Source organism: Haliotis rufescens, unplaced genomic scaffold, assembly GCF_023055435.1.
Source record: "Haliotis rufescens isolate VD_foot unplaced genomic scaffold, xgHalRufe1.0.p SCAF_24, whole genome shotgun sequence".
In the NCBI taxonomy this organism is placed as follows: Eukaryota; Metazoa; Mollusca; class Gastropoda; order Lepetellida; family Haliotidae; genus Haliotis; species Haliotis rufescens.
In genome coordinates, this window is record NW_025963935.1 from 8,997,079 (window position 1) to 9,022,293 (window position 25,215).

Below are 25,215 nucleotides of genomic sequence, written 5' to 3' on the forward strand. Positions count from 1 at the left end.
GCGAGTTATATAAGATCATGTATGGAAATGTTCCACTGACATGTTTTCTCCTATTGTATCTAATTACATCTTTGTATCACTGCCGTGATTTACGAGAATAAACATCATTCATACACACTGGTATTGTATTTGCGAAAAAAGAATACAATAACTTTCGCCATCAAATCCCTAAGGTCAACCATACACTTAGTGGTCTGTACACATAACACCAACCTCGCTCATAAGTAAAATAAAGAAATTGTTATCCATACATTGTGTCTACTTTGTCACCCGCCAACTTCTATGTAATGCCTATCAAACAATACCCTTAAACACTGAGGTATACGTGCAATCAGCGTCTGGTCAAGTGTTTGTGTACACTGACCATTATTCGCCCACGTCCAAGACGCCACTTACCAGTGTGCGATGGAGTTTGTTGCAAGGATACCCCCTTCATATTGAAGGTGTGGACGATGTAACAGCGAACACTCTCTCCCGAGCACCCCTCATAAACTCTTTTGGTAATTGGAAGTACCTCCGACAAACTCGAAATGAACGATTACAACCCAGGTCGTCTAAGTTTAGAGCTTTACTGTGCCTGGGTTGTCTAACCCTGTGTTATAGTGCGCAAACTTGCTTAATAATTCATATCAAAATATAAAAATAATATTCAAAATTTATAAAATTAACTCACGTATCTTTACAGTCAAATCTCGGACATCTCACATATATGGCAGTAACTCACTTAGGTTGTAAAAGCACGCCGCGAGACATAATTTAGACAATAGATGTCCGTTCGCATTACAGTCACCGGCTGCGTGTCAATTCTAGATTGACACGCTGACCAATAACAGTAATCCCCGTGACAAGTCGGCGGTCAGTCTAAAATGCTAAATAAATCTTGGAACGCTAGCAGCTCTGATGTCATCATTTATTCTCAATTCATCCATTCTATTTTAAGGAAAAATTACCGTGAGACAGCACGTTCTCACCTGCATGAGTGGTTTCTCCATGTCTCAGCGTAATCCGTGCAGTCACTGACCCGTATGATCTGTTTGGGAGAGACTTTCAGTGGGCATAGAGGTGTTTGGGTAGGGACAACTTGAGCGGGAGATTAATAAAGCAGTGTAGATATTCAAATTCTTAGTAATGGAATACGATAAATTAAAGGTTTGATTTCAATCAAGAAATGTAGATGTAAGTGAAATAACATAGTTTGACGTCTCAGAGATCAATAGCAAATAATAACCAAATGCAGGTAGATCGGAAGTTACTTGATATTTTAATAGCAAATGTGTGTGAAACACTTGATCAAGTTATTTTTTTAACTTGTCGTGAACAGTGAAGTGTCCATGTGGAATAATTGTTGAATCGTATGCTTGTCATAAACGTTAAAGTGTCTATGTGGAATAATTGTGAACAGTGAAGTATCTCTGTCGTATATTTGTTGACATTATGCTTGTGGCTCATCTTAAGTGCTGAGATAGTTAAGTAAACAATGCACGGAGGTTTTTCTTTTTCTTTTAATTTCGTGTAAAATGGCAAAGTTACTCATCCCTGACTATACCTGCGTTGTCTAATAACTGCTGTTTACCTGTTTAAAAAAAAAGACGAAGCGGGTTGAGTAAGTGAGTGAGTTGGGTTTAAAACCGCTTTTAACAATATTCTAGTTATATTACAGCGAGTCAGCTTAATGTGGGAGGAAACTCTGCACAGCGAAAAGGGGCGTCTTATACGACTGCCCCTCAACATTGATTTCTTGTATAATAAGAATGGATATATTTTGAGAGATAGGTTACAAAGGTTTAAAAGTTCTGCTCTCATTACAATGATTTAAAGTGATGTCATCCGATTTCTGCACACGGTAATAGCATTGGTTATTAGCCCCCTCGTGCCAACCCCCCCCCCCCCCCCCCCACACACACACACACACACACACCTGAAGCGGGTTGAAACAAAATGTATTATATCGATTGTATCGTGTTACGTAGAATGCGTATTGTGTACATAACAACCAGTTTGATCTGTTATGTATGGTAATTTGGGGCTAAACATTGATTTCTTGTATAGTAAGAATGGATATATTTTGAGCGATAGGCTGAGTGTGGCGTTAAACAACAATTAAACAAACACTAACTTGCAATATGGCCTGGTTTATTCCTTCCCCTCCAGGCGAATTGACAGCGCTTCGTAGGCATGCTCTGGAAATGTAGTAACAAGAACTTCAGTACTGTAGATGTTGTTCTTCTTATGTTCCAATAAAGGTGTCGTGACGCACACCTCCCATCGCTAAGCCATACGTTGGTATGTACATTCAAGGCAAAATTAGATACATTCGAAACGAATCATATAATTTTGTGAAGCGGACATAAAATCTTCTGGCTTCCATTTAACTATATAATCAGTGGACGTTTTACTTCAGAACAATGCATGATAAGTTGACAACAACGCTTTTGGCATCTGTTACAACTCTTGCACAAGGGACATGTTTAAGATTTCCATATTGTCAAATATGTTCCGGATAAGAGTTCGAATATGTAGTCACCAAGGTATACCTTATTTCAGGATCTGGGGTAGAATAGGTCTTCAGCAACCCATACTTGCTGTAAAAGGCGACTCCGCTTGTCGTAAGAGGCGACTTACGGGATCGGGTGGCCAGGCTCGCTGACTTGCTTGATGCATGTCATTGATCCCAATTGCGTGGAACGATGCTCATGATGTCAGTTACTGGAGTGTCTGGTCCAGACTCGATTATTTACAGACCGCCGTATAGCTGGAATATTGCTGAGTGTGGCGTCAAACAACAAACAAACAAACCTTATTGAAGGGTGTCTTCTTCCTTAATTTGAAGAGAGAAAGAAGGTATAACATGCTCAAGGTTTCTTCCAGCAAAAGACAGATTTCTTATCTCAGGGGTCTGGGTATTATCACTACTTTGTTATTATCTTTTGTTTCACTGGGCATCGCTCATGTACAGTAAACTATGTTTATAACGAACACTGTTATAACGAACTGTTTTTGGTCCCGGCCATTTACTGTATATATGCCGTATGCTTTTAACGAACTACAATTATTACAAACTAAACTAATTGGTCCCTTTCGGTTCGTTATAACCAAAATGTACTGTACATTACAAAACGCTAGACATACATACTATTTTAAGATGTACATAAACCAATACATGAATAAAGTTTCTTACAATTCTTTTGAAAAACAAAATGAGATAACGATTTAAGCTGTTTCTCAAACACATCTGATACAAAACAGTTACTACATATAACAAACTTGTGTGGGAAATAAATCTTTGAGCGTCACTTTTAATAAATGATACTGTTTTAGGGTTTATAATTTTTCAATATGTGCCAAGCTTACCTTTCATGGAGAGATGTTTCATTGTCAGCACCACGAGAAAAATGACATGACAGAGAGCAGTCAGAGCAAAAATACTCCCAACAACATATGCAGTCGTTCAGAAGTTGTGTCCTTTGTCATTTGACTTGGCAGCAATAACTGACAATGTCATAGTGAGTGAGTATGTTTTTTAACACCGCTTTTAGCAATATTCATGCTATATTATGGCGGGGTACACCAGAAATGAGCTTCACACATTGTGAGGTGAGGTGAGGTGAAATGGGGTTTAACGTCGCGTCCAAGATCATTGCACTTATATAGCGACGTGCATGTACGTGACGTGTGTGTGTTTGTGTGGCTGCTTGTACTAGTCCTGACTGAGGCCGATTTATAGTGCTAGCACACTGAGATAACATGCCGCAATTTAACATGAATACCCCACTCAGACACAGTGTACTGACTCCGAGCCGACCAGTCCTCGTTTTAGCCCCTTAATGCCGAGCGCCAGACAGAGCAACAACAAGTGACATCTTTTAACGTCTTGTGGTATGACGCGGCTGGGGATCGAACGCCGGACCTTCCGCTCTCCGGCCGGACGCTGTACGCCTTTCAATTTGCTCGGAACTCACGTGCATCGGGTTACCATGGCCGTTGCCGTGATGCTTTTGGGTGATCAGTTTTATTCTCATCTGCGTTGTTTTATTATCATCAAATTTCATTTTCTCGGACAAGGTAATGTTAAATTTAACAAAAAATAACCAAGATATTTGAATGACAACTTTTCATGCAATGTTACTTGGGGTGACGTTTCTTTTGCGGTTCAGTATTTATTAAGTATACTTACCACACTTAAGTCGGGCAAGTGTAACAGGAGGTGATAGTGAATGTTGTCAGCTCCTGCAATGTGCAATGCATGGAGTAAAGATGTTTCATTATAACATTATAAGAGTTGAAATTGACTCTGCACTCAGGTTTGGCACCAAGCTTATTGGTTCTTTGTCACATGTGGAGCGGTCGGGTAGCCTAGTGGTTAAAGCGTTCTCTCGTCACGCCGAAGACCCGGGTTCGATATTGGAAATTTACATTCGAGCCCCTCAAGCTAACGCTTTTGGGTCTCGAGATGAATTTCCAAGATGCAAATACTCGATAAAATCCAGGAAATAGACACACACATAGTATTTATCGATATTGTAAACCTATTGTTTTATTTAGAAAAAAAAAACATGCCCACTCTTTAACACCTCGTACTTACTTGGTTGTGAGGCGTCAACATCGAACGTTCTGTTGTTGCTATGGTGATTGTGATTTTGGTAATGACCTGGGGTCAGATGATGACGGACTACTTTCCTAAGTGTAAGTCTTTCATAAGTTGCTCGTGCTTCAGTCGAATGCTCACCTACGTCTGTATTGAACAACAGGACCGTGTAATTAATAATAAAAATAAACAAACTCGAAATCGTCTGCGAGTTTGTTATTATTATCAGTTATATTATCTGTTATGTCAACATAATCGTTTTTTCAGAGTGTAAACCCCCTGGCTGCCACAGCGACACATATGTCCCTCCTCTTCAACCCTGACTTCGAAATCAAATATAATTCAAAATACATCACGCAGATTTATACACTTCACAGTTTTGAATCCCCCCTTCTGTTTATCATTTACTGTCAATATAGGCCATTCAAAATTACTGAAAGTGACTTCTGAAAATTAGGTACATTGTAAATCTCGCTAAATCACAATTCACAGCGTTATATAAATATTTACTGTGTGTTTATCTAAATATCGAATATTTACTCGAATAATTAAAGTAGAAAAATAGCATATTAGCGATCACGGGTAACAAATCACTACTGATAATTCTGAAACGTCGCTGATAAGCCTAGAATCGTTTAGAATGTTTTGGAAAATACGCATACACGAACGCCGAAGTGTACGTTCCGCCATATTTGATTGTGTATACAAAATGCCGGTTATGAGACGCCCATATGATCAGGTATATTTCAAACTCAGCTGCTATACATGCATCCCTGAATTCCGCATACATTTTCGAAACAATGGACAAATGGTCTTTGTCACCAATGCAAATAATCTATATGAAATTATGCGAAATAAATTAGGTATGGAAACGAAAACTGTGCTCGGAAAACTGCACTTGCTGAAATGTAAACAGAGGAAAATTCAGACTTAACACTGTGTTGCATTTTTAGAGATACTTTCGTCTAATCGTTGCATACATTGGCTCGATCACGCATTTGAGAATATTCATGGGAAGAGTATCATTGCACTAATTATGGAAATAAACATATTTACATTACAATGATGTGGTAAATTCAACAGAAGCCGTTTACAAAAGTTTCCGTCCTGTGTGGCGCCATGACTGACGCTAAATCACGCACAACGATGACGGTAGTTATCTGCATTTCTGACTAATTCTCTTTGTTACATTGGAAAACATGGTAAACAAATAACAGTACGCAGATTGTCAGAATGCTTCTGATTACTAATTAAGTGACCCATTAATGTGTATACAATCCCTCAATCAACGAAAATCCTCTTCTGGAAATCCCGCGTACTGTTGTCAGTGAACATGCCATTTTGTAAAAGCCGGTCACCGGTAGTGATGTCATACGGAAGTAAACATTGTTGTACATATTTGGTAATTTCTTTGAGGTGTAAACTTTCAACTTGGCACCCAGCATGTTCTTTGTTTTTGTCTAGTTTGCATTTTCATCATCGCCTTGATAATCCAGATATGACGGAAACCATTTTGTGTAGGGTCACATTATGAGTAGTAAGCAGCACGTAGGATGACGTCACTTATGACTGTGGTGTCATGTATTAATGCGCAACTGTAATCATGGGAATAGACAAATCCTAAGCTAAAAAGGTGCGATTTGGGTGTGTGTAAGAAACAGATTACTGCATTCGTGCCTGTCAGATACCATTGATCTTACAACTCGTTGCTCGTTAGATACGTTTTTGAAACAACTCGTTGTAAGACACTCGTGTAGTAATCTTTATTTCCTACACAGTGATTCGGTCGCTTGCTTCAGGGAATGCAAATCATATTTTCACCCTTTGACATTTGGTCATGTGACCCAAATTAGCCAATCCCAACACCGAACACAATTTCTATAGGTTTACAATGTACTTTCATTGTCGGTTATTTTCAGGATGAAATTGTCTGTTCCAAGTCTAATCAACATCGAACATGTCCCTAACAGTTTCATAAACATTATGCCGTCTGTTAATATTGCAAGAGCCGTTTACCCGGCGTGTATTGGAGACCAAGCGTATAATAGTGAAAATGTCAATACGTTTTACAGTTCCTACGGGTTATGGACTGACACCTATTTTTCTTAAAATCAAAATCAAAATGTACTCATACGCACGTTTTATTGTGTGAAAAGGCTTAAAATATTTAAAAGGGTTTTCCGTATCAAAAAGGAAATCTCTTTTACCCACTCAGTAACAAGCATACTTCAATCTCGATGTAGAAAATAACATGTATTTCATTGATGAATAGGGGAATACTTGTGGCAGGCATTGAACCTTTTACATGCACAGTGACTTTACTCGTCTTGTCCACAAACATACATCAGTATAACGTGGACGACCAATTATTACGGAGAGACACAAACAAGTGAAAGTAAAGATGGTATAAGGGATTCATGGGAGGAAGGGGTTGGCACCTTCAAATATGTAGAAAACTTCATTCTGCATGTTTTTTTTATATAATAAGTGAGTGAGTGAGTTGGGTTTAACGCCGCTTTTAACAGTATTCCAGTCATATCACGGCGTGTCAGCTTAATGTGGGAGGAAAGCCCGAAGTGATGCAGGTCTCAGACGTTTACCACTTCGGTGAAACCCACGAGCACGGGTATGGTGCTGACAAACCTAGAAACATAATCGGAGCGAACCGGGATTCGAACCCACAATCATAGGTTTCTGGCGTGCCCAAGGGCCGCAACTCTGCATAGCGAATCGGTGGCACCTTAGACGACTGGGCCACCCGTGCCCCCGAATATAATAAGAGAGACCTTGACTTGCAGAATCAGAGAAGGGTTTAAGTACACTAGACCATGAACTGAATATGTGAATTTATATACACCAAACCTGTGCCAAATATATAACCTTAGCATGTAATCTGATCAAAAAGTGCATGGTCCTTTGTAATTGTTTACGTGGGAAGTCAGTCATGGATTGTATGTAACAATAAATGCTAATTATATTTTCGTAACCAAATTCATTTAGTTTGTGTGGATGTTCTCATAGTCAGATTCAAGAAACATAAAGTGGCAGGTCCAGTCGGTTTTCATTTTCCTCTTTGCTGATATTGCTTTAGCCAAACTTTCCTCCTCGCTAAATCGACCTTTTTGCTTGGCAAAAAGAACTGACATTTGGTACTTTTGTTTGATGCACTAGTACACCCAATATCCAAATGTGCGTCTTCAATATGCCGAGTATAACTGAAAATAACTTCATTGTCATGTAGAATTCTATACTGTTAACGATAAAAAATGGCAGTCGTCTCTCCACAATGACGTTAGAGGTACAATCTGAATTCGCGCTGATTATGGGATCATGGCATTTGTTTGTTGCTTTTTAGATAAGAAATACATAAACTGGAACTCTTTTTGGTACATTGTAAATATGTACATTGTAAGAGTCATTAACATGTCTTTAACGTCATCTTTTTAAAAGATCTCCTTCAATACAATTCGTGAAAATTGATATTAACCAATATTTCAAAGTTTACTAAGTATCTTATCCTCTCCAACATACTTTTCATTCAATTCGAAAGACGTAGCCAGCATAATCACAAAACATGAAAGGGGTTGTTTTATGCCGCTCTCAGCTTGTCCAAAGAGGATCGTGTAGTCAGGTTTGATGACTTGGTTCATCGTATCTCAATTGTGTGAATCAATGCTCATGTTGTCAAACACAGGAGAGACCTGGGCCATTGGCAACTAACTGGTGTTTTGCCTTAATTGATTGGATGGTCGCACTGGATGACATGGTTGACAGAAGAGTGTTTCAACACAACGACGTAGATCATTGTTTGTCACACTGATCAATAATCGATTGGATGGTTCATACTCAATTGTTTACATGCTGTTGTTACTGCTGATACTGCTGGGTGCGGTTGTCAGACAACTTACTTTTGTTTAAAAATTATGGCAGGTGCTACCAGTACGACAGGAAACGCTTCTAAAGTTCTACTTTAACCCCCATCGATGGCACATCTCAATAATTATATACTACCAATTTAAGAAATAGCTTTGTTTATCAAATCATACATTTATCATACATTTCTATTTCTCTTAAATATTAATGGGTTCTCTGTTGCATACAGAGTTCACGCAAAGCTATGAGTCCTACTCAGAAGATTTCGCTCACGAAACAATGTATTAGAAGTATTAGAGTGTGTGATTGAGTTGATACGCTGCTTATATAAATATTCCAGCAATGGAATCGAACCTGGGTCTTCAGCGCTAACACCCTGACCACTAGGATACCCCACCGCCCGAGCAATTATTATAATTTGTTAAGCTCTCATTGGGCATTGTTCATTTTATATATAAATTGTTAGAAATTATCTTCAGCAACCAATGCTTACCGCTAAAGGCGACTATATTTGTTGTAAAAGGCGACAGACGGGATCGGGTGGTGAGGCTCACTGACATGGTTGATGCATGTTATCGTATACCAGTTGCGTAAATCGATGCTCATGATGTTGATCACTGGATTGCCTCGCCCAGACCCGATTATTTACAAATCGCCGTCATATATAGCTAGAATATTGTTGAGTGCGAAGTTAAACAACAACCCAAAAGAACAACATATAAATTTACAAGTACATTCATGAGTAGTTTTGACTGAAACTAAGTTAACTGGTGACCCAGTGGACTTAAAGCACATCAATTTTATTTGAGATACGCGTCCCTTAGTAGTACAAGGATCCGCTAAATATCACATTTTTCATCGATTTGGATCTTAGGTAAGGCATCACCATATCAATGTGAAAGGAAACGTCTTCGGTCTTATTCCCGAACTATCCAAAGGGGCATCATTTACTGTGCCCGATGTGTCAGGATCCCATGATCGTGGGTTTAATACCCTTTATTAATCTTGGTTTAGCAGCTTAATGCTAGTCAGTTTCAATTACAAGTTTTAGTGATGGCAAATTTCTCAATTCGAACTGAAAACCTTTAGCGCTGTATCACTGTACACATAACCAGTTCAATAGACTTATGATCGATTTGCACACTTACACACTCAGTTATTTAGTTATATTGATCTTTCAACTGTGAAGCATGTCGCTGGCACAGGGTGTGAGTGGTTTTCCCGACTGTATTTCGACCTCAATCAATTCTTTGTTACTTGCTTTCGAGGTTGAGATCAAAGATTTTTAACTGTGGCCTGGTATGTTTCCATTCATTTCAAAGGAATGATGCAGTTACATTCATTCCTGTTCCTCATATGGGCGTTGCTTCAGTTGAAAGCAAAGACAGTTAGATCACAAAGAAAATCCACTGAGCAAGCACACATGGCTTTACTTCACTGAGGAAGGATAGATGGATGGATATGTATCTGTTTAATAATGTTTGTGTCAGCAACTGTAGTAGGTGGATCCAACTTTACAGGTGAAGCATGAGATTCAACTGTCGTTAATAATACCCCTCCCTTACTTATTTCTTTTCTCACAAAAGAGGAAAATGCAATTTTGTCTTTTTACCGTAGTCCTAGTCCTGACTGGGGGAGGATTAGGTGGTTGTGGCACTTGCTTCAACACAACTTCTGTTGTGGAGGTAGATGCGCATATTGAACATTACATATTTAGGAAAGTAAGGTCACAGTCTCTCTATTCCTGTGCATCGGCATGTCTGATGTCTTCAGTCTGCATGTCCTTCAACTTTGAGACCAAGACTCGCATCTGTGAACTCAACAGCAACAGCAGTAACCAGGTGGCCGTCACAACACAGCCAGGATTTCTCTTCAGTGACATCAACCACTGGCCTAAGGTAGTTATATTATCAATCCTTAATTTATCTCATTTTTCGTTTTGAGCTCAAAATGTCAAAACCACAGTAGATGTAATTTTCTTTACATTCATTACACATTTGTCTTGTATTTGCGAAAAATGAAAGTTGTCATTGGTCTACAATAACTTTCGCCACTGAAACCTTATGGTCCAGACTCGATAATTTACAGACCGCCTTCATATAGCTGGAATATTGCAGCGTTATACAACAGAGCAACGGACCAACCTACCAATCTCGTCACGATATTGCCGAAATATTGCCGATGTGATGTTAAATTTTAACTCAATCACTCTGAACATCTCGGGCAAAAGTGATTGGGCTTAATGACATGGGGGTTAGTTTTAAGTGTTCAATATGTGTAAACAGCACCAATGAGAAAAACACGCTTACCTGGTGTCATCACTGATTTTTAGTGATCCGTTCACATAACTGTCATTGCCTTTTATGCCTGATGGGATCTATTTCGACAGATAATCGAGAGTGATTATTCTCTGACGTTGACATTAGCGTTTTGAAATCATACTAGATGCCTGCTTACAGTCCCACAGTTGTCTTATATAACGAAAAGACTTTCCAGAGTCTCTTCAGGATTTGGCCTTATGTGGGACGTTGTCTGCATAAAAGCGAAACACTCCCGAACAGCCTCAGCTGAGAGATACTTGTTTTGACAATTTGAGACTAGCTGATTGGGCTGTGCTAAATATCTATCTGAATCATGAGTATTGGAAGCACACTGAACACCATATGAATGTATTGTTTATAAATAGTCACTCGCTGGCGCCTGTTCGGCGACACCTTGTCCTACGTCCAGGTGCCAATTAGATCGACTCGGACGGGCATCATGTGAAACAGGTAAATTTTTACTGGTAAAAAAAAGTTAATTCTATTGTACGTTATCTTTTATTGAAATCATTTGGCTTGGACTGACATGATAAGCCAGAAGAGAAAGTGTTTGTCACGAATGACTTTTTCCAGGACAAAGCATCTGCCTGGAGGTCGGTGTTTCGATCCCGACTGTGTAACATCAAAAGATGTCAAAACCTGGTATTTGTTGTTTCTCTGTCTGGCGCTGGGCATTAAGGGGATAAAGCAAGGACTAGTCAGAGTGGGGCACACATGTTAAACTGCAAAATGGCATTTCAGTCGGCCAGCAAAGAATAAGTTATTATTCATGACTGGTGCCCGCAGTTGCACGCACGCACAAACAAACAAACACACTTGCAATTAGTACAATAATAATCGTGTAAAGTATATTGATCATGTTGATATCGACCCGACCTAACCCAAGAACAATCACTGAAACAAGAAATAGGGTTTCAACGTACGTGTATGCTTTCGTAACTGACAGTGACCTCTGAAATATATCAGTAGTTGAGCGGACCCATTTATCTTTGGCAATCGGTGGCAAGATCCAACTCGAAGATCCCAATAATGACAGATTGGTTAAACATACATGTACTTACTTTGAGATTAAAATAAACCAATATGTTATATGATTGAGTTTTAATATACAGAGTTTCAGGGTTGTGACGCACCACCTTCTGTTGCCAATGCTGAGCTTCATTATGCCGGTGTGTATGAAGGAGCAGTTGCAGAATACACTTGCAAGGACAACTTCATGATGTGCACAGATAGAAACCAGAGAGTTTGTCAGTTGACAGGAAATTGGAACGGTTCTGTCGGCCCGTGCGCACAGTACAGTTGGGACAACCCGGTAAGATGGTAATGTGGTACAGAATGAACGTTTAGTATAAAGGTATCATTAATAATTGTGACAAGATGGATAGGTGAGATGGACTCAATAATATCAACCAAATAAAACCCCTGTAAGTATAAAAAGAGACCACAATGACATGTTGTGTATATGGCATTACACACTTAGATAGGCAATGTCAGTACCAGCAGAACTGGTCTTTGCAACTTGATCCGGTTCGGTCTGCCCTTGTGTAAAATTTAACAATTCTTGTGACTGTGCAAGAGAGGGAAGGAACAGTATGTGGAAGTGAATGTGTAATGGGCATTTGATATGCACTGAACAAAAGCATGTGTCAGAAACAACGAAGGCAGTCGTACAATAAAATGCATATGAAACTGAAAACATTTGCGTTGGCAATACAAATGTGTGCTACTGTTTTCGATTAACAGCATATAAGAACATCACATTACACGGATGCTGCTGAGACAGAGACATGTTATTCTGAGACATGTTGTAAGTGTTTGCAAAGGATTCAGAAATTATCGAGCTTGTGAGACATTTTTTTAGTACCCTTTCTTTGATTACATAGGTGATGAACTTCCTCATGGTCGTGCCTTGTGGGAATTCAATGAGTTTCAAAGTGGCAATGAACATCACTCCAACGGCCGTTAATCGGTAAATGATAGATATTCGTATACATAATTATGGTTTAGAAAACAATAAGCGTGACCACTTAGAGAATGTTGTCACATGTATTAAGTGCGTAATTGGCTCCGTGGGAATTCCAGGTTAGAGTTGTTCCCCAGCAACATGCTTGCCACGCAACTGTTCGAGTGTCAGGCATGTGTAGCAGGGGTGGTTCATTATGAAAAATGACAAGCTGCGGTTGTGTTTGTTGAGGTGACATTTATTCCATTATCAATCACTTCAATTGATCAATCACCCTGTAAAAATATATATAACATTATATACTGTACATAGAACAGCATTCAAAGATACGGCTGCATATTAATTATTTCCTAGTTTGAGCAGTCACATACATCCATACATGCAACGCATACAGTTACACATCACTAGTTCGTTGTAGATAACTTCTATAAAATACAATTTACCGAACTTTCAAATAGTAATACATATATTAAATGTCTCTTATCATAACTGAATATATCAGTTACACACCATATAGTTAGAAGAATACTAGTAGCCGTGTGGCGTCATAAATATATACTTATTATCTCTAAGAGTAGGAATATATATGAAATGCTACCATGTTGTGTTAAATTATAACACATAGTTAATACATATAAATTCATTCATGAGTGAGTGATAAAATAAAGGATTTATACATACCCTGTGGGTGACACCTGGGTGTGTCTATAAACCCACATCATATAGGATTATGACATTCCTATAAAAAGTAAATAACATAACTATCATGCCTGAATATATACATACATACATACGTATATACATCATGACAACCATTTCCTTAAATTATAGAAAACCAACTTCCAATTCAATCCTTACATTCAAAACTCCCAATCAAATCATGCTCTCACACATACTTACATGTTAAACACTTAATACTGATAAAATAGAAGATGTCTTGATTATTTGATATCATAGGTAAGCATTTACAATATTTTACATTATTGATAACATATTTAATTGATAAGTTAGAATTCTATTTAGGAAAGATAATGTAAATAACTAACCTGAACTATATGTAGTCCATGTCCTGTCTGTGAAGAGTTATAAGCAGAGTGAATAAAAAGTGTGCAAATGTTAGGGAGGAAAGCTGTAGTTAGATAATGTTAATCAGCTAGGAAGCTGAAAGCTATTGTATTGACAAGCTAGAGAGTTGGTGACAAAGGGACAGGAATAGACTAACCTGTCCACCCTTCAATAAAATTGGACCAACCGTTTGGACTCTTAACACAAGCATATACATTTTGTACTACAACTAAGGAAGATGTATACAACTACTTGAAATGAAAAGAGCTAAAACTATATATCCTGTTACACATGGTGACTTTATCCCCCACCCGCTTGTCCTGCTTGACTGTGTTGATTTTTCCATCACAAGGGAGAAATATTTCAAGGTTAAATCTATGAAGGGTCTTTTTAGCACTATTAGTTCTCATTTACTTATTGTTTTTTTCAAACAAATAGAGTTGTTTAGTAAATTTTGTTAATTTGCTTTGTATTAAGTAAATGACGTTTTAGCATCAGTGGAATAAATCAATATCTGTGATTGATCGTGGCTGTATTCTCAAAGGGGGTTAAAGTAGTGTAAAATTGTCCCCCTTAGGGGGCATCCTAAGTCCATATCATTCAAGTATGTTATTCCAACAACAGTTTTAATCGTAGAATATGTGTTCTTTTAATTTGGCTTAAATTGCCAACAATCGCCAACACCTGAAGGGGTGATGTAAATCCGGCTGGGGTCCATGCAGGAAGCTTAAGCGCTGTAAGACCCCATAGTCCCTAGTATGGTGATCTACCTTCAGTTGCTGGCGATCTATAGCCCGTTTTTATAATGTAATGTTATGTATAGTGCTATTGATTTTATGATTACATACTACTTTTAAATATATTTCTGGGATAAGTCTAGTTATTTTACTCTCTCGTTGGCAGTTTTTTTTATGTAAGTCCAATATATTTATATGTTTACCCCTTGATAGTCACGATATGGCTGAAATATTGCAGATGTGAGAACATTTTAACTCACTCACTCACTCACTAAATGACGGTTTCTCCGCTAACAGTAGGACACACACCTGCTGCACTTCAGGCGTAGTTGTAACATAATCTGGCATCTGTGTTAAAAGAGTCTCAAGACCATACATGTTGCGAGTCATTAGTGAATGAGTTGAGTTTAAAGCCGCTTTTAACATTATTCCAGTTATGTCGTGGTGTGTCAACTTAATGTGGGAGGAAAGCCCGAAGTGATGCAGGTCGCAGACGTTTATCACTTCGGTGAAACCCACGAGCACGGGTATGGTGCTGAGAAACCTAGAAACATACTTGAGGCGAACCGGGATTCTTACCAACAATCATAGGTTTCTGGCGTGCCTATGGCACGCAACTCTGCATAGCGAATCGTCGCGCCTTAGACGACTGGTCAGTCCGTGACCCCTGCGAGTCATTAAAGCCACACTATACATATTGTATTGTGTTTGTACGTTCTACGCTATCACATGCAAATCAAGAACGACAAGAGATGACCATTTTTGGCTATGTCGACTGATATATACAAGAGCTTTTAGCCGTGATATTGCTATTAGTGAGTGAGTGAGTTGGGTTTAACGCCTCCTTTAACATTATTCCAGTTATAACCCTAGAAACATAATTGGGGCTAAACCGGGATTCGAACCCACAATCATAGGTTTCTGGCGTGACCAAGGGACACAACTCTGCAAAGCGAATCGCCGCGCCTTAGACGACTGGGCCACCGGTGCCCCCGATATTGCTTTAAGATAATCTTTGAAATACATGTACATCTTTCGAAGATCATAGTAAAATAAACAAACATGAAACGAATTTCATTTTCTCTCTCTAGATTACATGATGGACAAATGTTTTTCAAGTTGTTCATGGATGGTTTTCTTATTCACTTACAAATATGTCTTGTAAATCAAGCAGATATTTTATTAAATGTTTCCATCAGTTAGTATTGATAAATATTTCTGGCTGAAGCAATGTTTTGAAAGTTTTGTAATATTCATAATGTATCTGAATGTAAAAGAGGATGTTATAAGCTAATTTAGGGAGTCGTCGTTCATGAATATGAAGAAGTTTAGACCAATATTTAAAGCATCTAATATTGGGCCACTAGCATTTGTTATCGAATCTCATCATCCATCCATCCATCCATCAGTGGCCACTGATGGAATATACAAATCGATTTGTTAGAAAGTCTGTCATAGGTCACAATTTGATTGGCTAAAAATAAAAACACTGGGTCTTTCTTCCAATCACTTCAGGAACTAATACAAATACATATATTTTTGTACATTGAAAGCAAACTTCGAATGAACATTCCAGATCAAAAGAGACACTGTAGGACCACCATCGTCTTTTCCAAAATTCGTACCTGTTTTTTATTCGATCTGTTAACATATTTCAAAGTTTACATCAACAATTTGTTCCCGATTTTATAGAGTATATATGGATGTTCGCGGAGGAGGAAATCGTTTGTATCATATTGGCTTCCGACTGGATCAAAACAAGGTAGTATTCAACTCACACTTCTCCGGAGTGTGGGAAACAGACATTATGCTATCGCCGGTCCCATTGGCAGTGGGTTCCGAGTCTCTGGTGGAGATACGACTGGACCAAGGCATGTACATGGTATGTTGTTGTTTCTTCGCACATCCTCTTCTTGAGCCTTGTCACGAACACAAACCTAGTGGTAATTACTGTGTCTGGGTTGGCATCTGTCTGATCAACAGTTAAATAAGACATAAATGTTTCTGAAGCAGTGAAGGCAATTACCCACTCTATAACAACCAAAGTGTCCAGCAGATTTGTAAGTGCTACCGGCCGTGATAGGCGGAAATAAAAAAAGTACATTGTTAATTGTAACGGTCCTATCAGTGAAGTAAATCATTGTCCTGTTGAGCGGCAGTTTTCTTTTATTTGGTATCGTTTCCCATAGGAGTGTGCAAAGTAGGTTTAGGCCTCTTGGATGTGTATTAAAGTCATGTCAGGCTCACTGTACCGGATTTTTTTTGCAACTTTCAAGGGTTGACAAAGAAAGAATACAAATCAGTCAGGACATTTTAGGATTCCCCCCGTCATTCGATGTAACAATTCTAAATGATATATTTTGTGATTTCTCTGCCTTATTTAAGAATTGAAAATAAAAAAACTTACTATTTTCGAAAATGAATTACTTAGATAATAAATAAATTTTAATACATATGTCATTCTTTTGGAATAAAATATTATTAGTAAATCAATGCGTTTGTCCTTAACTTTAAATGGATATTAATTTAGTCACCTCAATCAGAAGAATGTGACTTTTCATTGTAAAATCAAGATGCAACTTATCAGAAACATTGCACAGAATGTCTTTTAATAAAGAGAGAAATGTGGTTAGACAGTTGTAATTGTGTCCAGTAGAAGCTGTGGTTCCAATAGAACAGAATAGAAACACAATACACTGGATAATCGAAGATGTTCCATTTGATTCCTTGCAGCTAGCTGTAGATGGATCAAGCATAAACAACTTCACAGACAGATACCCGAATGAGATCCGAGAAGACATCCTTATCAGTGGTGACGCCATCCTCACGGCGGCGCACATCACCATATGATGTTGTTGTCGGTGTCAACTGACTCTCGGTAACAAACCCTGCAAAACGAAAACATCCCCCAGCAGAGCTAAATGCTGTTTCTGGACATACAAAGCTATGAGAACATTGTGCGCAGTCAGTGGAGTATCAGATATTGTTTTTTGTACAGGTATAACATTGTGATACAATAGGTGATGTGTTTCAATTACAACTGAATATGGCAATCACTGGGCTTGTGTAGTACTCATTCTGGTTTCAAAGACGTATAGCTGGAATATTGCCAGAATATTGCGCAAAATGCGATCCATCGTGGTTTTATGTTTATGACACAATGTAACCATAGCGAACACCATTTGCTTTGATAACTTCCAGATAGTATTTATCGAATTCAAAAGGGATGCAGCCATTTTAGAACTTGTGGTATTTGCTGTGTAACCTTTCCTCCTTTATGAGGGTATGACGTTATCCTCGTGTTCGACGTCATGACGATCAAATGTTCTTTTGTTCATCCACTTTATCAAATGTCACATCAAAGGAACATGTCAAAAGAGACGGTCAATATTTATGGCATTACTTCCTACTGGCTATGGAAAGTCTCTTCCGTTTCAAATGTTTATCCCACTGAAGCAAGAGACATGCGATGCCAAACATCATGGCAACATGGTCTGGGGTATTTATGTATTGGAGAAAAAACGCTCACGAGGTTTTGGTAGACAGAGCATGCCCTGGGGAGAGGGGGAAACCAAGGGGGCGAAGCCACCACGGTTTTTACCGACCCCCAGGGCATGCTCTGTCTACCAAAACCGAGGGAAAGTGTTTTTCCATGCTTAGAAACCGAAAAAAGAAACTTAAAACAACATTTATCAGCATTTTTATGTTTCGAACATACTTTCCATGAACCTTAGGAAATGCGCTTAAAATATCTGTTGCTGGCGTACGGATCTTGAAAAGGACATTCTAAAAACCAGTGAGGCTTATCAACACCTCTGTAGCCTCGTGGTACACTCACTGGGCTACAGATATGAAGGTTGCGAATTCGATCCTCGGGAATATAAAGAAAACATTTGTCATTTGATTTTACATTTCATTACATGTTACAATTACAACGTCCCTGTTTATGAGATTTAACCCGACTGGAAAGTAAAACCTCACAATAGGTTTTAATGCCTATAGAAAGAAGTCTCTTACTTAATAGCGATCCCAATGAATAGGTTTATAATGTTATAGAATGGATGTATAATACATTGGATTACCGAAAGTGCTCTTTGTTGTTCAACCACTAATATATACTTCGATATCATTTGGTTGAATCCAAAGATTAAAATATTAGTATATTTTTAATACCAGAAGCAACGACATGTTGTGCAGGCTATTGTGTTTGGATACCAGGACTACGATAGGTGTAGTTGTGAACAATGTATATATTATATTGGTTAACAAGAATGGAAATAAATAACAAGACTAAGTAATTAAATATTCCCGGTGTTCATTGAAATTCCTGCATTCTGATTAGTTGAATTGGTCACGTGTTATTGCATTCATTTCCCAATGAATGTAAAAAAGTAAGCCACGTCCACCGAAGTGGACTACTTTTATTACTACAGAATGTCCGGGAATCCTAATTTAACATGCGAGGGAATTCCCTTTCTGCTTGAGTGTATCGCCATGCACTGGGCATTTAGAGAAATTCATGCATATTCCTTGTCCATACAACCCTTGAGACCGAAGGATCTCATACAGTTTGCACATCGGTTTTTCGATTCATACCTTAATGAACTGAAAAAAATACACAGTCAATCCTTAAGTAAAAGCGACATTACGCATTTAGAAATCACAATGTACTTTGATAAGCAAACATTTCAACAAATTTGATTCACTACAACCGCCATTAATTTGAAAAATATATATACTGAACCGCAAAAGAAACCCCACCATAGATAGATATATGAGAAACCTTATTTGTCCAAACACTGTAAACATACTTTGAGACATATTAAAAAGATGAAACTTCGCAAAACTGATCATCAAGGTTGCAATTAAAGTGTCAAATGTTCTTAAAGTGAAACACAACACTAGTCCCTGAGAAAATGGCATCACAAGTCAGTATCTCGTGTGTCCGCCATGTGCATTGATGACTGCTGTGCAACGTCTACAGGCACTTGTGCACATGCTCTGAGGAACGCCTGACGCAGTTCAGCTGCAGTTGTCGGCCTTGGTCTGACGTCATTCAGCCGTCTTTGAATCTCGTCCCACAGGTGCTCAATGGGATTTAAATCGGGACTGAGGACAGGCCACTGTACGGTTCTGATGCCATTCTGCTAGAGGAAGTCTCTTGTTGCTCTTGCAGTGTGGGCACAGACATTATCATGCTGAAACTAGTGGTTGCAGCGACGTGCAAAATGAGATATGGCGAGTGGTCTTAAAACTTGATCAATGTTCCGAGCTGCTGTGACACCATTGTCTCTCCCTTGACCGATGTTCTGGAAGAGCACAGGACTGACCCTCTGTGCAAGACAAATTCCGCCCCACAATATGATGCTCGGACGACCCCACGAGTCTCTCTCAACAACACAAGCATCCGAATAACGTTCCCCACGGAGTCGTCAGACTCTCTGACATCTGCTGTTGAGATAACGGCTCTTCTCCAGTGCTGGTTGCGCCAATGCTGGTGCTGTGTTGCCCACTGAAGACAGTCCCGGCGATGACGTTGTGTCAGAATGGGTCCTCGGTGTAGCCTGTGACAGTGGAGGTGTCTGCTCGTCAACTGTCGATGCATGGTGTCTGCACTAATGTGTTGTACCCATGGTCTGTCGAGCAGTTTCCGCCGCAGTAACAAAGCAATCTTGAAGATGCTGTCGCACAATCTGACGATCCTCTCGTCGGGTGGTGACCCTTGGTCTTCCACCACGTGGTCGGTCATCTGTAGTGTTGGTGGTCTGGTACCGTTGCTGGAGCCTCTATATGGTCCTGACGTGAACTTGAAATGCATTGGCTACTTGCCGGGCGGTTTGTCTGGCTTGCAATCGTCCAAGGGCTTTGTGTCGCTGATTTCTGGTCAGTCTTGGCATGAGATAGCAATTCAATAATGAATTAATGTTATCAGATTTGGTTGGATTTTTATAGGGCAAGAAATGGGGGAAAAGCATGTGCATTTCAATCTGCACAGAACTTATTTGCATCGGGTTTCATTGGCCGTTGCCGTGATGCGTTTGTGCGATCAGTTTTATTGTCTTCTGCATTGGTTTTTTTATCATCAAATTTCATTTTTCCGGACAAGGTAATGTAAAATGTTAAATTACCCAGATATTTAACTGACAACTTTTCATGCAATGTTACTTGGGGTGACGTTTCTTTTGCGATTCAGTATATATTTCGCGCTTAAATGCCAACATAAAAAAACTTTCTTTCAGTTCCCAGTCCAAGAAATGTAACTTCCTTTGTCAAATGTCTAATTTCTGTATTCAAATAAATATATCTTCTGTTAGCATCAGCAAGACCTTTGTTGTATTTTTAAGTATAAATCATAACCTAAAGATCATATCATGAGCACTGGAAATAAATACTGTTATAAGTATATATGTTGAGGCACAATGGCATTTCCCTGCCCTGATACATGGAGCTGTCTCCCCCGAGACCACAACTTCAAGGATATTAAAAGAACATCAAACAGGTTTTCAGTTCTTACAAGGCGTGTCAGACGAATGTGCGGGGAACGTCCAAATGATACATATATTGGAAGTTTACCACGTTGTTGATGCAATCAAAACACAATACAAAATTCCCAATACTAAATACAATCAAAACCTTGAAACATAAACGGGGCGATTCTGAGATACGAACCCGCGTTTATGGCATGAAAATCAGATCTTTGTGTTCCCTCCTGCGACATGATCAGCCTGGGAACACATCAGGTTAGGAACGGCCTCTGGCAAACTGTGACTGACCAATGAAATATAAATTAGCTAATCAGAAAGAATCATTTCTTGAACGCTGCAAAACGTTTCATACATTTCAGACGACGATTCGATGAATATATTTGACATTGTTCTCAGCTCAAAATTTGAAAACTGAACAAAAGAAGATTCTGCAATGTCTAGCAGATGGCCGAGATTGTATGACATAGGCTTTACATAGTCTCTTCTGTTTAAAACGTTTATCCCATTGGAGATGGATGGGGAAGACAATGTCTAGTATTCAGGATCAGTCCTACATAACTGTCGTTCGGAATGCCCCAGAAGACAGCTGACAAGAGGATGAATTGAACTTTCCAATAGTCAACTTTCTTTTTATTTCGAGCAATATTCAAGCAGCTCCAGCGTTTGGTGTCTACATATTAGAACCTTTGAGGTGAAATCAAGCATGGTATCATCCTTTTTTCATAGTGATTCATACACAATGTTCAACATAACATCGGAATCGTCAACTCTGCTTGTAACAGAGATTTCGTATAATTGATTGATAACTATTTTATTGATTTTCCAAGACAACTGTTGGACAAAATTTTGTACCTGACAAGTTAGTTGCTTTTGTGAATATTTGTCTTTCAGGTAATTGCTAAGACATTATTTTTATAAATTATAACCTCTTAAAGTCTATTAATATTTGTAATGAAAGTGTGAAACGCACAAAATGTGACAGAAGAGGTTCAGACAAACTGAAAGCTGACACGAAAGAAAAGGGGAAAGAGGAAACAATCCGTTTAATATATTTTTATCCTCTCCGTGTTGTGGGAACGATACATTTCCGCCCAGTGTTATTTTTATTTTAATTGTTCATGTACATTTTAAGTAATGTGTAGGTATGATTTGGCGCTGCGGGGTGTGAAGGAGCATAGGGCCATACGGATGTTCAGGCACCCATGAATGACCTCATCAGGACCATTCTGTACATGACATTTGGTTTGGTTGGTAATGTTCTTTAAACAAGCTATCATCAATAAGCAACACTCCGTATCAATATTAAGCGGCAGCTGTATCTTAATCTCGACCAAATGATGGGAAAAAAGGCAGTAAAGCAACTCACAGCCTCTGCCAATAATCCTACTACAAATTTATAAAACTACCTATCTACGTCTCTATTTTTTCATCAATTCTATTTATTTAAAAAAGAACAATGATAAAATCATAATATTACCAATATTATTAAAAAGAACCTTTATGTATCGTGACCCAGCGTGTAATAGTGAAAATATTGAAACATTTTACAATTCCTATGGGTGATCGATCGGCAGCCATTTTTCTAAATAATCGGTATGTATTCATATGTTTGTTTGTTTGTTTGTTTGTTGTTCAACACCGCACTCAGCAATATTCCAGCTATATGACGGCGGTCTGTAACATAATCGAGTTTGGACCAGACAATCCAGTGATTGACATCATAAGCATCGATCCACGTAATTGGGATTGATGATATGTATCAACCAAATCAGGGACCCTGACCACCCAATCCCGTTAGTCGCCTTTTACGACCAGCATAGTCACCTTTTACGACAAGTATGGGTTTCTGAAGACCTATTCTACCCTGGAATCTTCACGTATCGTATTCATATGCACGTTTAAGTGTGTGAAAAGGCTTAATATATTTTAAAAGGGTTTCAGTAGCAAAAAGAAAATCTCTTTTTAACCACACAGTATGAAGCATTCTTCAATGTGTAATATGTACTTCATTGACAAATGTAGGGATATTAGTGGTGGGCATTGAGCTTACTACATGCACAGTGACTCTACTCGTCTTGTCAAAAAACGTCCATCACCACAACATTCACTACCGATTATTATAGAGTGACACAAATGAAAAATGAAATCCATCTGTTTAACACAAAATACATCAACTCCAACTGATATCACACTAAAATTACACTAAACTATAATTCCTCGCAAAATGTTCACCAAATTCATACAAATAAATCGGACCTAAAACAGTTTTTTGTCCAAATAATATATACAATAAAACTGACACACAAATACTTCTTTCACATTGACATCATCACAAATCAGGCAAATTCATGTTCTGGGTAATTTATTTTTCATTTTTCAAGACGAAGATATCTTCGTTTCTATCACCCATCCTGTTTTCACATCAAAATAATGTACCCACAAATGAGGCTGCGAGGCCCCTTTTGGTACACAAGATTCCAGGAGTCTATTTAGAGGGTATTCAGTACTCAGCGAAGTGGTACGCAGGACTCATATACAATCGTATTTGTTATGCAGATGCAATATTTATATAAAAAAATGTAATGTGTCCACCAAAATTTCCTTTATATATTTATTCTTTTTCCATTAGTTTTCAGTAATTAACTTCAAATCCAACCCTTTTCACAATGCTTTTGTGGTTTGTGTTGAGTAGTATTGTGGTTTCAGGGTGGTGCAAATGAAAGATGAGATTATATAAAGTATTCAGGGAAGGAGGGGGTTGGCATCCTCAAATATGTAGCAAACTTCATCCTGCATGTTTTGTGAATATAATAAGAGAGACCTTTACTTGCAGAATCAGAGTAGGGTTTCAAGTACGCCAGACCATGAACTGAATATGTGAATTTATGTACACCAGAATTGTGCCAAATACATAATCTTAGCATGTAATCTGATAAAAAGTGCATGGTCCTTTGTAATTGTTGTCGAGGGTAGTCTGTCATGGATTATATGTAACAATGCATTATATTTGTATTTACTTAACCAAGTTTGTTTAGTTTGTGTGGATTCAACGAACACAAAACGGCTGCTCCAGTTGGTTTTCAATTCCCTCCTCGCCACATCAACCTTTTTGCTTGGCAATTACAAGACCTCGCATTTGGTAATTTTGTTTGATGAACTAGTACACCCCCACGTCCACACAATATCTAAGTTTGCGTCTTCAATATGCTGAGAATAACAGAAAATCACTTCATTGTGATGTAGATTAATATGCAATATGGCGGACGTCTCTCCGCAAAGACGTTACAACCTGAATTCGTGATGATTGTGTGATCAGGGCAGTTCTGTGTTGCTTTTTAGATAACAAAGAAATCACCATTATGTAAATATGTACATTGTAAGAGTCATTAACATGTCCTTAACGTCTCTTTTTCAAAGATCTCCTTTTAATATAAGTCGTGAAATTTTATATCAGCTAATATTTACTCCAAAGTTTACCAAGTACCATATCACCTGCAACATACTTTTTATTCACTTCGAAAGACGTAGCAAACATAATCTCCTGACATGAGAGGGCTTGTATAATGCCGCGCTCAGCCTTTTCAAAGAGGCCACTTAAGGGATCGTGTTGTCAGGGTTGAAGACTTGGTTCATCATATCTCAATTTTGTGAATCGATACTCACGTTTTCAAACACTGGATTGACCTGCGCCATTGGCAACTAACAAGTGTTTTCCTTTCATTGATCGGATGGTCACAATGGATAACTTGGTTGACAGCGGGGTGTTTCGACACAGGGACGTAGATCATTGTTTGATATGCTGATCAATAATCGATTGGATGATCAATACCAGTACAAGAAACGCTTCTAAAATTTCACTTCAACCCCCATCGATGGCACATCTTAATAATTATGTACTACCAATTTATAAAATAGCTTGGTTTCCAATATGTATCATACATTTCTATTTCTTTTAATATAATGTGTTCTCTGTTGCATACAGCGTTCACGCAAAGCTATGAGTCCTATTAGAGAAAGTGATTGAGTTGATCCGCCACTTTAATAAATATTCAAGCAATGGAATCGAACCTGGGTCTTCAGCACGAACACTCTGATTACTAGGCTACCCTACCGCCCGAGCAAGTACTTTATTTTGTTCAGCTCTTTTTGGTCATTATTAATTTAAACTATAAAAGTCAGAATAGGT

General features: G+C 38.5%; 1 protein-coding gene across 1 annotated transcript; it reads left to right on the forward strand.

Moving 5' to 3' along the window:
* Positions 1–9,847: 9,847 nt before the first annotated feature.
* On the forward strand, positions 9,848–18,126 carry LOC124120447. Its single transcript, XM_048402150.1, has 6 exons — positions 9,848–10,356; positions 11,145–11,229; positions 11,892–12,091; positions 12,663–12,748; positions 16,237–16,426; positions 17,278–18,126. Exons 1-6 carry the CDS (start codon positions 10,051–10,053, stop codon positions 17,392–17,394), a joined length of 984 nt encoding a protein of 327 aa, XP_048258107.1. The 5' UTR covers positions 9,848–10,050; the 3' UTR covers positions 17,395–18,126.
* The last annotated feature ends 7,089 nt before the right edge of the window (positions 18,127–25,215 follow it).